At 41.5% G+C, this 14573-nt stretch overlaps 1 protein-coding gene across 2 annotated transcripts in view; it reads left to right on the top strand.

Moving 5' to 3' along the window:
• VIPR2 (vasoactive intestinal peptide receptor 2) overlaps positions 1 to 14573 on the top strand; it is a 101909-nt gene that overhangs the window by 56239 nt on the left and 31097 nt on the right. For both annotated transcript variants that reach the window (XM_089668735.1, XM_089668736.1), the window contains one exon: positions 11698 to 11795. In XM_089668735.1, the coding sequence (XP_089524861.1) occupies positions 11698 to 11795 (98 nt within the window). The remainder of the gene's footprint in view (positions 1 to 11697; positions 11796 to 14573) is intronic.

Here is a 14573-nt window from a genome sequence, read left to right as displayed (position 1 = left end):
AAACAATATAAAAATATATGAATGTACCTTTTGTGCCATCTGTTAGTGTCAGGGTGTCTTATGATTTTTTGACATGTGTGAGTTTTATGTGCCCAATATTCTGTAGTCAAGAGAACATCTGATTTATTTGTGGTGACTTAAAGTGACAAATATGCCTCCCTCTCTAGGCTCTCCTCCAGGAATTTTTTAAATGTTGACTGGTGTGTCTCCTGTACTCAAACAAAGTAGAAGTGACCTTCTTTTTCCAGTACACAGATCTCATTTTTTACTCATGCCTCTGGAAATGAGCCGTTCTTGCCATAAGTTATGATCATTTTATGATTCTTTTGTAAACCTTTTCATTTGTTCCTCCTAAAACACATAAAAAGGCATTTGTTATAAGCACACCTGTCACATCACACAACGTTGAATAATAATTTACATCTATGCTGTTTTTCTTTTTGTCAGATTTCATTTAAAGTGTAAGTGTTAGCTAATTAGACTTGTCATGTACATGGAGGATGATGAGGGGGATTTCTTTAGTCCTGTTCAACATCCGTGGTAGAGGTAACAGGGAATGTGAAGGCACAGAGTGATATGAGTGTTGCAGGCTGTACAGGGTCTGTACAACCTGTCAGGTGCCTGGTCTAGACTACTGTAGACCAGTAGACGGGAACCAGATGTAGGAACAATGTGCTCTCTGAATGAACAACAGGAATGTAGCCAAGACACAAGCCCAAGTGGGCAGCAGCCAGGTCACAGGGCATCAAGTTGGAAAACAGGAACAGAGTTGGAAAACAGGAACAGAGTTGGAAACATAAACTGAATTTGGAAACAACCAAGCAGTAAGGTACCAAATCAGGAGACAGAAACAGCTTTGAGGATACAAGCTGAGGTTGGCAACAGCTGGGCAGCAAGGTATAAAATCAGGAGATAGAATCAATGTTAAGGATACAGACCAAAGGCAGAAGAGGTACAAGGTAAGGTGCAGTAAGTGGAGTCAAATAATCAGGTCAAGGTCACAACAAATGAGCTAAGGTCTAAAGACAGGTCAGCAAGGAAGCCAGATCATACACTGAAAATAAAAAATAGCAGATCAGGTCTCATGTAAACCGCTACTAACTGAAGACCACTCTACAACAGACCACTCTCTTCTCTGTCCGTAGTGCCCAGCTGCCAAACGTGTCCATGTGGTTCTGAGGTTCTGTGCTGAGAGGTTGCTTACTGCATGCTCCCAGCACACTTTCTGAGCTGTGACCAACAGCTCCCAGTTTCTGTTTGTGATAGGCAGTTAGCAGGGTGAGCATTCGACCATGTGACTGCTGTGACAGCCAACCACATCAAACATGATTGGAAAGATGCCTCCACTTTGTGTCATCTACACCCGCTTCAAGGGCCCCTGGCAGAGTTGGCAGCAAGGGGTTAAGCTGATCAAATTAACATACAAATGTGTTTACAAAACTGGAAATAATATGGTTTACTGTTAGAAATTGACTGTTGGCAGTATTCTTTTGTGGGATTACTGAGAAACAAGACAGCTGGAAAATATTTACAGTAGGAAAAGCACCTTCAATTAAAGCAGATTTGCAGTAAAATATATGCCGAAGCATAGGAGCGATCCACCCACTGGTCAATCCAGGCCCTCATGCTGAATTTTAAAGACTTCTTACTACATTGCAACAATAATCCATTTGGGATAGCATTCACGCAGGTAGATAATGACCATCAATTAGTCTTTATAGATCTGGAACTGCGAGCTGAAGTAGATGGGAGTATATATTTCAAAAATAATTTTAAGCCAAGCGCTGGTAACTCCTGTCTACATGCAAGCAGCAATCACCATCCAAGGTGGATCCAGGATGTACCATTTGGCCAGTTCTGCAGATTAAAAAGAACATGCACTAGGAGGGAGGACTATGTGGAACAAGGGGAGATTCTAATAAAGAAGTCTTTCAAAAAGAGGTATCCTATACCACATATTGAGGAAGTTTTCCAGAAATACTTAGATGAATATATCTTGCGTTCCACCTGTATCTCACGAAGTCTGCACTCGTGCAGAACCCATAAATAGTAGGGCTCGTCCTAGAAATATAAATCAAGTCAGGTTCTGCACAAGGTTTAATATCAAGGCGTTCGTTATCCAGCTTGTTCTTCAACGCAACTGGAAAATTCTGCTACAGGATCTAGCCTTAGGCCAAGTTTTGGCCCTAAGACCGGACATTGTCTTTAGGAAAACTAGAGACCTTAGGAGCTATATTGCACCTAGCAGAATTCGGAAAATACAAAAACTTAATTCTGATCCCTGGTCCACTCTTTTCGACCAAACAGGTACCTACAAATGCGGAGTTAAAAACTGCAGGGCATGTAGATACATGTGGCACCATTGGATACCAGCCCCTCATATTTAGATACATTAATCTAGTAATAAACAGATCAGTGCTGCAGCTGAATGGCATGTCTACAAAGAAAACAACAATGGCTAACAATAAACCAGTAACAATAGAACAGTAACTCAATAAAACAACTATTTTTTTTTTATATCTGTGTCAAAAAATTATGAAAAAAAAATATTCTGCAGCATAAGCGTGATCCACCCCAGGCACCCATGCTTGGGCATATATGTTCTTTTTTTCAACTGCGGATGAATAATCTCATCCAGTAGCGCTGCACACACTGACATACATTCTGAGAGCACATCCTGTTGCTATCAGAATAAACCGATCGGTGCTGCAGCTGAATAGCATTCCTCATAGCTGAATAAAACAACTTTTTTTATTGAAATCTGTGTCAACAAATAATATAAAATATATATTCCAAAGCATAGGAGCAGTCCACCAAATGGCCACCCCAGGCCCCTATGCTTGGGCATATATGTTCTTTTTTAACTGCGGATGAAAAATCTGATTCAGCAGCGCTGCACACACTGACGTATACACTGAGAGCAAGACCCTGTTGCTGTTAGAATAAACATGTCAGTGCTGCAGGTGAATGGAATTCCTGCAAAGAAAGCAACAATGGTTAACAATAAAAAAGGAACTCAATAAATCAACAACTTTTTTTTTTAAACTTTGTTTAATTTTGTTTTTAAAAACTAAAATCCAGATGTTAATGTCTTAAAATGTGATAACCAGTTTCCTGACTACCTAACATATTTCGAGACCCTATACTAATACTCCACTAGTGTGTGGTAGTGACAAAAGCAGTCCTTGAGGCACAAACCAGGTTGTCCTGGACAGGAGAGACAAAAGAAGTGGGTGTAACGCCTAGTTCCATGTCTACTACAGATATGACTTTTTTTTAGGTGACTTTTCGGTTAAGGTACCGGGAATGGCACCAGGAAAATGCCTCTCATGCAGCCAGCTCACTGCATATGGGTTGGGGGTTTAGACCACAGCACCTTATGGATACAAAAGGGTCATGATGATCCCTTCCTGGAATTTTAGGAAGGATCCACTTCCAGTTGCTTTGTAAAGCACAAAAAAAGTTGTACAGAGCCAATTGAAATAAATATACAGACTTTTTTTGTACCAGCGTCTGGCTTTACGGGAAACTAAGTATGGCTTCATCATGTGGCCTTTGAAATCCTCCCATCCCATGTTAAGGTTATAGTCATGGATATAGAGGGGCTTCTCAACAACACCAGCTGCTGTGGAAATTTGGATGGTAGTGTCTGCATGAATGGAAGACATGACAAAAACATCCCGTTTGTCCTTCCACTTCACTGTGAGCAAGTCATCATTTTTCAAGCAGGCGTTCTCCCCGTTTCTAAGATGGGTATTTGCAAGCCGTTGGGGAAAGTCCCGGCGATTAGGTCACACGGTGCCACATGTGCTCATTCCAAAATTGTACAGATGTCCAGATAGTGGCACGCTTGTTTAAAAATTGTCCATATATAAGTGGTACCCCATATGGAAAAAGGGTGACACCAAGTCCCAAATTATCGTGCCACTGCTCCCCATGTAGTCTGGGCATCCGGGGGAATCCACATGACTATCTTTTCCCTCGTAAATCCAAAAATTACATGCATAGCCTGTTGCCCTCTCACATGTCTTATACATTTTGACCTCATATCTGGCATACTTGCTGGTGAGAAATTGTTTGAATGCAAGCTGGCCAGAAAAATTAATGAGGGACTCATTAACGCATATGTTTTGCTTTGGAGTGTACACATCTGCTGTTTTCTGGTTAAGGCGATTTAAGAGAGGCAGAATTTTGTGGAGTCTATCACATTCAGGGTTACCCCACGGATGACCAAGTGTATTGTCATTGAAATGCATAAATTGCATTTTATTCTCATATCTATACCTGGCCATAGCAGCAGAGAACACAGGCATGAATCGGGTCTGTTGACCAATACAACCACAAATCATTCTTTTTAGCAATGCCCATGTTAAGGGTTAGGCCCAAAAAAACTTTAAATTCAGAAACCGTAATAGGTTTCCATGTAAATGATCTGGCAAGGTTTGAATTTGGGTTGACGGCGATAAATTTTTGTGCATTTAAATTGCTTTGATCCACAATCAATCCATGCAGATCTCCCATGAATAATTACTTCAAAAAAATCAAGGGTAGTAGTAAAATTTGCTGTTTACTCCTGAATTCCGGGTTGGGCAGTGAATGGAAGAAATACAGGTGCTGCAGAATTTGTGGGCTACCAACTAGGATTTGCAAGCACATCCAGAAGGACACTTTGGGCTGTGTTTGAATTCTTGCTGGCTGCAGGACACTACTTGTACTGCACTTATGGGACTCCCCATGTCACCAAGTGATACTGCAGTGCTGGTATGTAAAAGACCAGGATGTATTAGGCCGCTGGTGCTTGCCAGTTCACCAAAAGGTAGAGCGGCACTAGTACCGGCACTCTGCTGCATATGAGAATCATCATGCAATTGTACCAGGGACCTCTACTCCATCTTCTGAGCTATCTGTCAGGGTGCTGCTGCTCTCTACAGGTTCGTATTCTGAGCCTGATTCTGTCAGTGAAGCTTCCCCTTCTCTCTCATCTGACATACTCAGAATCCTGTAGGCCTCTTCACTAGAGTACCTTTCATTTGACATTTTGGCCACTAAATTTATAGGTACCTAGTGCGACTCACGGGAAAAAGAGCACCTGTCTGTCAGGGACTGCTTGAACTGATACTAAAAAATGTACCTGCTAGTGCTAGCAGAGATCAGGCTTGATCTTGCTAACCCTGCAGTTTTGTGTGAAATGTATCAAATGACAGTGATCTAGGGACACTGCACTTGCTGGGGGAGAAGAGAGGGTTAAGTGTAGGGGCTTAATGCAGGTGCTGGCAGTTGTCATGGCTGATCCTGCTAATGCTGCGGTTTTGGGGACACTATACTAATGTGAACGCTGGTGTAGTTCTGATCTGATCAAAGATATTGATATGTTCAGATACTGTACTAGCATTAGAGGTGTATTGTGTATGTGAGCGTGTTCCTGGCAATCCAGGGGTTAAATGTGATGACTGATGTAGTGGTGGGCAATCTGACGCTATCTGGGAGGGACACTAATGCTATCTAAAGTTGCCTGTGATGCAAATACAGTGATCAGTAAAAAAAATCTGTACACTGTACTAATGACACTGGTGACAGGGTAGGGAAGAGTTAACTGGAAGGGGGGGGGGCGATCAGGGGATTAAATGTGACCTACTGTAGCAGTGCTTTTTGCTGTGTGTGTGTGTGTGTAGTGCTTGGAATGCGCTCCAAGGAGAGAAGATTGCATTATTTCCTGTGTAATGTAAAGACAGGCACAGGAAAAGCTCTGATTTGGTACAGCCGATCAGAAGGTCCAGGCCAAACATCATTTGCCTGAATCTGCTGAGTGATCGGTGTTGTATCAAATCACAGCAGAGCCATGCCAGCAGGCACATGCACGTGCGCCCCTTGCCTGTGAACACAGCAGAAACGCAGATCACGTTTATATATGTGGTTTTGCACAGGGAGTCCGCCCTGTAGCAGTAAAACTGCTATAGGACGGAGGGCAAGCAGTTAATTTCTTGATTTGTTTGACACTTGTCTAAGGAGAAAGCTGAGAGAAGTCCCTGATGAAGTTACATGATGCAACATGCAGGGAGGAGCTGGAGACGTCATAATGCAAACCATGAAGTAGGCAGATACTGCTGTATTCCAAGTGCTCTCATCCCTAAGGGGACAATGCAAATGTATACCTGTAGTGCACCAGAATAGTGCACATTACAATGTGAGTGCCAGTTTATTAGTTATTTTACTAAAGACGTATGTTTTAGCAGAAAGATATATGATTTCTATATTTTTTTGAGTGATTGTGGAGAAATATTAGATCTTACCTGTGGAGGTACTCTGAAGGGAGATCGATGGGAACTGCCATTTGAGGATTCATTGAGACAGGCTCAATTGTGTGGATGTAAACCCCTTAAAGAGGAAAGTGCAGTAGACCGATATTTTTATAAGTGTGAAGTGAAGATGAGAGCATTATATTGCAGATGAAGGGGGCACTGAAATCCCAGGGTGTGATTAAGAGCTATTTGAGGTTGAATGCAGATATTGAACACACGGCACATTGAGTGGACACTTTGAACACTTTTACTTTTCATTTTTCATTTTTATTCTCCACATTTGTCATGCAGTTTATGTATAGTGTGTGAATGATTAGGGCATATTGACACATACAGTTGTAGATGCACATTTGTTTGCAATTATTTTCCAGCATGATGGCCAATTTATTCATTTGATGATAACTGTGTTCTGGGGTATTATGTAACTTTGTTTTGCACTAGAGGAGTGTTAATAACTGCTCTGCATGTATCACTTATCATTTGGTCTTTAAAGCGAAACTAAACTCTTCTATCCTTTAGAGCCAAGGAAGCTGTCATGCTAGCCTCTGCTTGATGTGCACTCCCCATGGGGCTGCATGTGTGATCAGTTATGACACCAGCCATTTGATGGCTTGACAGTTTGGTTGAGAGCAAAAGGAAATGTGACAGTTATCCTTTGTGGCATGCCTTTGGGTGGGGGCGTAGCATTGTGCGGTGGCAGTAAAGACACAGTAAAGTCTGGTTATAATCAAACATGGCACTTGAAGAGAATGCCAAACTAAAAACACCCCAGAGGAAAAGCACCTCTAGGGAAAACACTCACAGTTCAGTTCAAATGAAGAGATGCACTGACAACATCTGTTTCAGAGGGAGAAGCGTGGCCTTGGAGGTCTGATGCCAAAGAGGGAAGGCTTCTTAGAAGATTGTGAATCCCTAACTTGTCCCAACTTGTCAGGAACCTTTTGCAGCTGCATTCTCTAACAGATGGGTTATCTGTTCCTACTCTACTCACTTTGCAAAAGAGCACCAAAACCTCAGGGGCAGGGACTTATAATGACCCTGCTGACCCAAGATGGCCACCAGGAGTCTAATGGATGTAGTGCAGCCAACCAGCACATTGCTCCATGACTCAGGAAACCACAGAGAAACCAGATTTCCCTTGACTTCCTCTCCATCTGTAGCAGCACTTGTTTGAGTGCCCCTGCAGTGGAGTAACCAGGTTGCACCTGCCTATACCTTGAATTTAACTGTTCTGGAATATCAACCGCTTGCCCTCCACCCTATAGTAGAAGTATTGCTACATGGCGGCAGGGCTGCGCAAAATCACATATATATATATATATATGCGTGATTTGCTTTTCCGAGTAGGGGGTGCGCATGCCACCCTACCCATGTCGCTATTGGCTGCTAGAAATGTCAATCACCGGTTCCCAGCCGGTGATTCCCAGCCGGCATTTGGCGATCCTTAGGCAAAGCTGATAGGGGGAGACTTGTGTGTAAACAATATAGGTCTCTCTCCTGTGGAAATGCTGCTTTGTATCTTTCTGCACAGCATGTCTCCCTAGTAAAACACAGTGTACACAGTAAAACACACACAGAACACAGTTAACCCTTTGATCGCCCCAGATGTTAACTCCTTCCTGCCCAGTGTCATTAGTACTGTGTCAGTGCTTTTTATTAGCACTGATCACTGTATTAGTGTCACTGGGGATGTCAGTGGCAGTTAGTCAGTTCCCACCCAGTGTCAGAATGCCTGCCACAGTCCCACTATAAGTCGCTGATTGCTGCTATTACTAGAATAAAAAAAATTGCAGTATATATACCGCTTTTTGTAGACTATAATTTTGTAGTCTTTAACTTTCACGTAAAGCAATTAATTTTCATGTATTGGGATTTTTTTAGCATGTAGCAAAATACATTTTAGCCTACATTTATGAAGCAATTAGATTTTATAATTGGATATATTTTATAGCAAAAATGTTTTTTTTTTCCAAAACCGATGGTCTTTTTTTGCTTATAGCACAAAAAATAAAAACCACAGTGATCAAATACCACCACAAGAAACCTCTATTTGTGGGAATAAAATGACATTTCATTTATGTACAGTGTTGCATGACCACGCAATTGTCAGTTAAACTAATGCAGCACCGTATCGCAAAAAATGGCCTGGTCAGGAGGGGGGGGTAAATCCTTTAGCGGCAAGTGGTTTAATTGGTGGGTTTATTTTCACTTTTATATACTGCAATAAAACAGACTGCACAGCTACTCAAATGTAAAATATCTAATTTCCTGTGCCGGTAAGAGTACTTTTAAATATGTATTTGTGACTATCATAGCCACTTGCTCACACAAAGCAGCTTTTTGTTGTAGGCTCTCAAGGTGCCCGCTCGTATTTTCACAAGAGGGAGAATTGTCTGCTATCACACATTAGCCTGATACAAGTTCAATCCCTTTGTTTATGTCACATAGTGATAGATTTCACCATTAACCTAAAATATTCACAGCATGGGCTACAAATATAAACATTTTAGTTTTCCTCCTCAGTCTGCGGCAGCTGTCATTGAGCAATGAACCTACGAGTGACATATGAGAAGAAAATTATATTTTGTCACAGACAAACGAGGGGGATTTAATATAGTGTTTATTCATATGTGGAGAAACTACAGGATTTGATGGAGCCTAATTACACTTTATAAACATCACACAAGACGAGGCGCCAAGCTTGTTTAATTACGGCACTAAGCAGAAAATACAGAAGCCTGATATAAAAGTGTATGGTGATCCTCCTACAATCACTCTCACATGAGGAATGGATTGTCCGGACATCCAGTGCCCGAAATGCATTGCTGCCATCCTAAGAATGTTCTGAAATAAATATGGAGATTCCTTTCTAATAATAACACGGCTGATTACTGTTTGTGGTATGAAAACTGAACTCCAGCAAGACAGAAAACTGTTTCCTGGTTTATAAATTAAGGAACTGCATGTCATGTCAGTGAGTGATTCACGTTTTTCCTGAAAATCACATAATACAGCTAATTGGGATACTTAGGAGGAAGTACACTTTTGTAAATCCTTCTGGTAACATTCTCAAAGGTTTAAAGTGAAGTTTCATTCACACTTTAAAAAAATAAAAGTCAGCAGCTACATAAACTGTAGCTGCAGACTTTTAAAAAACACACACTCACCTGTCCCTCGATCCTGCAGTGTCCTTTCCGCAGCCTGTTTCACCGGCTGTCTGGAGTTCCCAGCGCCGGCATCTTCAGTGTGGGCAGCCGGCTGTGACAGCTTGCAGGTTCCCAGCCGGGTGCCCACTGTGCATGCGCAAGTACCGCTGCCCTTTCTGAAAGGACCTGTCACGTATCCCAGAAGACTACAAGAAGGGAGGGAGGAGAATAACTTCCGCTTCCAATCGCCTAGGCGATCACAGCAGAAGTGGGTACCTGTCAATTTCAGGTACCCACTCCCCCCCCCACTCCAGTCTTTATCTGCCTCTCGCCCGCCACATAAGGAAATAACGGGAGGGTGGCAGTTCTCTCGTTCTGGGCGGACAGAGTGTCCATGGGATCACCGAGCGCACTAAAGAGCCGATGACGTCGGCTCTGTCGTGATTAGCTGTGTCCAATCACAGCTGATCGCATGTAAATAGGAAATGGTTATTGTCAGTCCTCAGAGGGGACATGTACACTGATCACCAGTGCCCTTATGATTAGTGTAGCCCCATCAGTGCCACCTGTCAGTGCCCATAATTGCCACCTGTCAATAGGCATCAAGAAAACGAATACCTGCATCCTGCTTAACTAGGCCTCCAGCCGCAACACCACCGACTCGGAGACACCACCGCAGATACCCCCACCTGAATAACTGGAAGCCGTACCTCAGATGGGTTCCTACAAAGTGCCTTTCTTGTGCCCACAGTAACCAACCAGGACCTTGCACCCCACCAGTCATCCTCTAGCACCAACTGGCACAATCACCACCAAAACAAACTGGGCGGGAGGGAAGTTTGCCTTGTGAAAACTCTCTCCAGACTGGAGATGCCCTGCCACATCCTGTTAGACCACCCCTTGTAGCTCCACCTGCTCCCTCCTTAAAACCATTTAGACTCCCCCTTTAGCTAATGGGACTCTCCTCTCCCAACCCCCTTTAACCCCTGTCATGATGGCCCTTCGTTCAGGTCTTCTTTCTTTCTTTTACTCTGGGCCTTCCTATCTTGACACTAGGAAGGTGTACATAATAAAGCGGCTGATGAGTGTATATGTTACGTTGTCACCAAAAAGTAAAAATGTTTAATTTTCTTGAAATTGCAGCTGATGCACTACCATATGATCACACAGGAGTTAGGGATTCTTGCCATATAACTCCCTAATGGTTTTCCCCATTGGATCCAGCAATCACCCAGAGATAGATAGTCTATCACTAGAGCAGCGATTAAAGAAAGTCTTTGGAATAGTACTTCTGAATTGTTAAATAAAAAATAATGAGAAAATAACTAGCTGCTAGCATAAGAGGATAAAACCCCTTAATCCTCAAAATCAAACATAAAAATTTAATATGCAGCGCTAAAAACAATGTGACTGTGTATATTGCACATTAGTGCAATAAAAGTGAATTACAAATTTGTTACCAAAATGACAAGTGCAATAGTGAATGGATGAAAAAAGCAGCAATCAATATATAGTGAAAAATTGATACAGATGTGAATATCCTGTACACATTAAGAATATAAGATAATGTAATATAAATGACAAATCATATGGTGCTTATAATTAAAAGTCCAATAAACTAGTGAATGGATGAGAACCCCTGTGAATCATATAGTTGGATTCCAGCACTGCAGGTGGCGTCAGAATTCAGTGCATTTGACTTCCCATGATAAACAGAATGAAGAGTGCTTGCATTTACCAGAAGCGCAAGGTTAAATGTGCATATCAGAAATATCATATCCAGCACGGGACCCTGGTGGTCATCATGGATCTGGGGGAGGGGGGCTCCAATGGTACACACACACCGGACAGCACTCCAGACCTCGCAACAAGCCAATCCAGCACACAGGGACACAGGGATAGATCCTTTAACGATTCCAGTAACTTTGCACCGCTTTGCATAACAGGTACCACTCCACCTTAAATGGCGTGGGACACAGATGTCAATACTTGACTGCCGTATGTCAATATACTGTAAGCATGAACTTCAGCTCTTTCACCCCTTATCTCGTCATAAACTCTATGGGGTCACCAACAGGGCTCAATCCAAAAGGCTCCAGCTATATTGGCATATCAGCCATTCCATTAGGAACAATCGCTGCGCCACATTCCGCGTATCCAGCACTTCCGTGTCAGAAATTCAGTCAAGAAAACTGTAAATAATGTAAATTCATGTAGGTACAAGTACTCATTTATGTTCATTTTATTTGCAGCTGTCTTTTTATATCATAGTGAAAGCTATCTATACATTTGGTCACAGTGCTTCACTCATAGCGCTCACAATAGGAAGTGCAATTCTTTGTTTATTCCGGTAAGTAGACTTGCATGTTTTAACCTTGTTTGCCTTTTATTAACTGCAATGCATGTCTTCACTAGAGTAAAACTTTACGAAAGTCTCAGAATGTTCACAGAAATGTCAGGGAAACTCTTTCATCCCTACTCTTGTTTCATTGTTCCACATGTTCTCAGCTTGTATTAGGATTCTCCTAGGTATAATACTTGGTAGAGATCTCTCCAAAGTTCCTCTTTACAAGCTAAATGAAAATAAATTAAATGGAAGGATCAAAGTTCCTGGGTACTCCTGGCCAAAAAAAAATAAACTTTTAGCAGAACAAAAAAAAAAAAAATTTAACCATGTTTTAGTTTTTTTGCCTGGAGCTACACATTAAAACATTTGTATTTAATTGTTGCTCATAGGGAGCGCGCAAGTCAGAGGGGACCCAATGGCCAGGCAGAGGTACTTTATGCACTTCTATGTGCAAAATTCCTATACAACACAACAATTTTTACATTTCTTCTCTTACTTGCAGCTTTGGTCTTTTGGTTCCCCATAGTTGTAGTTTAGCAGGTGGGACTATAGTTGAAGACAGGGAAAACATGGGCACTGCTTTTTATTTTCTTATGAGGAACACACTTTTCTGGCAGTAGTTTCCTTCAAACAGTCCTTGAAAGTTATACCAAACACAAATAGAAGTGATATGAGAACATTTTAATTAAATCTGTCAGTTTGATATCACATTGGTGAATTCCTGTTGGATAGACTCTGTTTCTTTTCCCTTTTTTAATCTGATGCCAAAGTTTGTTTTTCAAATTTAATATGAAAAGGCTGTGATTCCTGTTGTGAAACAATATTAGCCTGCACTGAATTATCATGACCTTCAAGGGTGAAATGAGAGAGCATTGCTGAGAAGTAATCACCTTAGGCAAGTTAACAATTAAATATTTTACACCAACTGAACATCAGCAAAATGAGCGGATAAGTTCTTTTGCTTTTGATGTGAAAAGCCTTTCAATGTCACACATGTCCTTTCGAGCAACAAAACTAGGACAGTATCATGAATGTATATGTATAGAAAAATCCTTTTTTGTGTGGTTGGAGTAGAGAAGGGTTGAGATCCATGTCGAGTTTTTATTGCTCAATGCATACATAGGAGGTGACTGTATCACCTGTAGTTTATAAGTGACATTATGGACGACTTGGATCCTGGGACATGTTTTTAGATTTTTTATGTTTTTAGATGTTCCACATTTGACTCATTCCATTTCAATTGAGCATAAGCAGTATATTACATCTCCCTATTTATTAGATGCACATGGCTTTGTGTACTATGATAAGACTAGTCATAGGTAGGATGATAATTTCCCACCCATTGGGCGGGTTAGATACAGCCCACACCTGACACGGAGTCTTGAAACTACATTATTTAAGAGAGGGTGCAGGAGACATTTGTGCTGGCTCTGAAGAAGGGGCAAGTCCTTGAAACGCATTAGCCTGTCGGATGTCCATTTACCCTGTGATGGGATGTGATGTTCTGTGGATTTGATGGTGCTGTTGTTAATGGTGAGCCTTTGTCTCACTCATCTTTTGTGAGTATAATACTGTACTTACCACTTTTATACAATAAAATCATGTTTTAAGGTTAATGCACTAGGCTAGCGTGCCCTCTTTTTTACTTTTTTGGTTACAGTGTTTTTGGACATCCCTAGTCCTTTGAGGGCAGCAAGGCGAGTGTCATCTATGGTAGCCAGGAGGAATCCATAATCCATTGTGATCTTTGAGCCCACTCCCTAGCACAGGAGATTTTGCATTTTGACTTTGACATAAATTGCCCACTCAGGGGCCAGGTATTGAATGGGTATAATAAGAACTATCAAAAACCATATACACGATAGCCAATATCAGACAACTCTGAGCCATAAGAATGGCAAGTAAAGACAAATGAAAGGAAATATATTTTTATTTTTTTCAATAAAGAGAATTAAGAGTTTACAAACACAGGTTGCTTAGTGTTACATCAACTAGGCACTAAGATGCAGAACAAGAGTTGACAGTAAATATGGATATTACTCAGCAATGAATAACCAGCAAATGAAACTGAGTTACGGAAAGTAGGCGATGAGCCCCAACGACTTATCTCTCTATGTTGAAAAGAGTCTGTGACAGGGCTAAAGGGGCCTGTCAGTCCAGTAGTATCATTGTAATTTCAAAGCCTTCTCTAGGGTGACCTGTATGTCACTGCTCCATCAGCAGGAACCATTATCACCCAGAGGGAGCCATATACGTTAAGGGAGCTCCAAGATCAACAGTAAAATCAATCGAATAAAGGGAAAGAGAAGAGAAATAAGAGGAAAACAAATCTCACCCTAGCTAGAAACCTGCCCCTGCTATCCATCCCACTGAGTTAAACCTAAATATGAGCTTGCATATAACGTAACCAAAGATCCCAGACTCTCTTGAACCTTGTTTGTATATCCTGTAAATCACTGGGCAGTTTCTCATGGAGTGCAATCCAGGAAATTGTATTTTGCATCACAGCGATGTTCACTACAGAGGAATTCCATGCCTTTTTACTATAGATATTTTATCACCCAGGAGTAACAAAATTAAAGAATAAGTATATACGCGTGTCTGGGGATATCAGAAATTGATTTATTTAGCAGGTTAGTGTGGTGGTGTCTGGGAGCATTGATACCAATGACAGAATGTATCATTATAACTATTTTTGTCTAGTAACACTTGATTTTGGCACATTCACCAAAGGTGGAACATCATTCCCCGGTGCTCACATCACCTAAAACGTGATTTGTA

Source organism: Staurois parvus, unplaced genomic scaffold (genome assembly GCF_062004578.1).
Source record: "Staurois parvus isolate SC_StPar_1 unplaced genomic scaffold, SC_StPar_1.0 ptg000061l, whole genome shotgun sequence".
Lineage (NCBI taxonomy): Eukaryota > Metazoa > Chordata > Amphibia > Anura > Ranidae > Staurois > Staurois parvus.
Note: the sequence above shows the minus strand (reverse complement) of the source record. Positions and strands in the feature narration are given on the sequence as shown.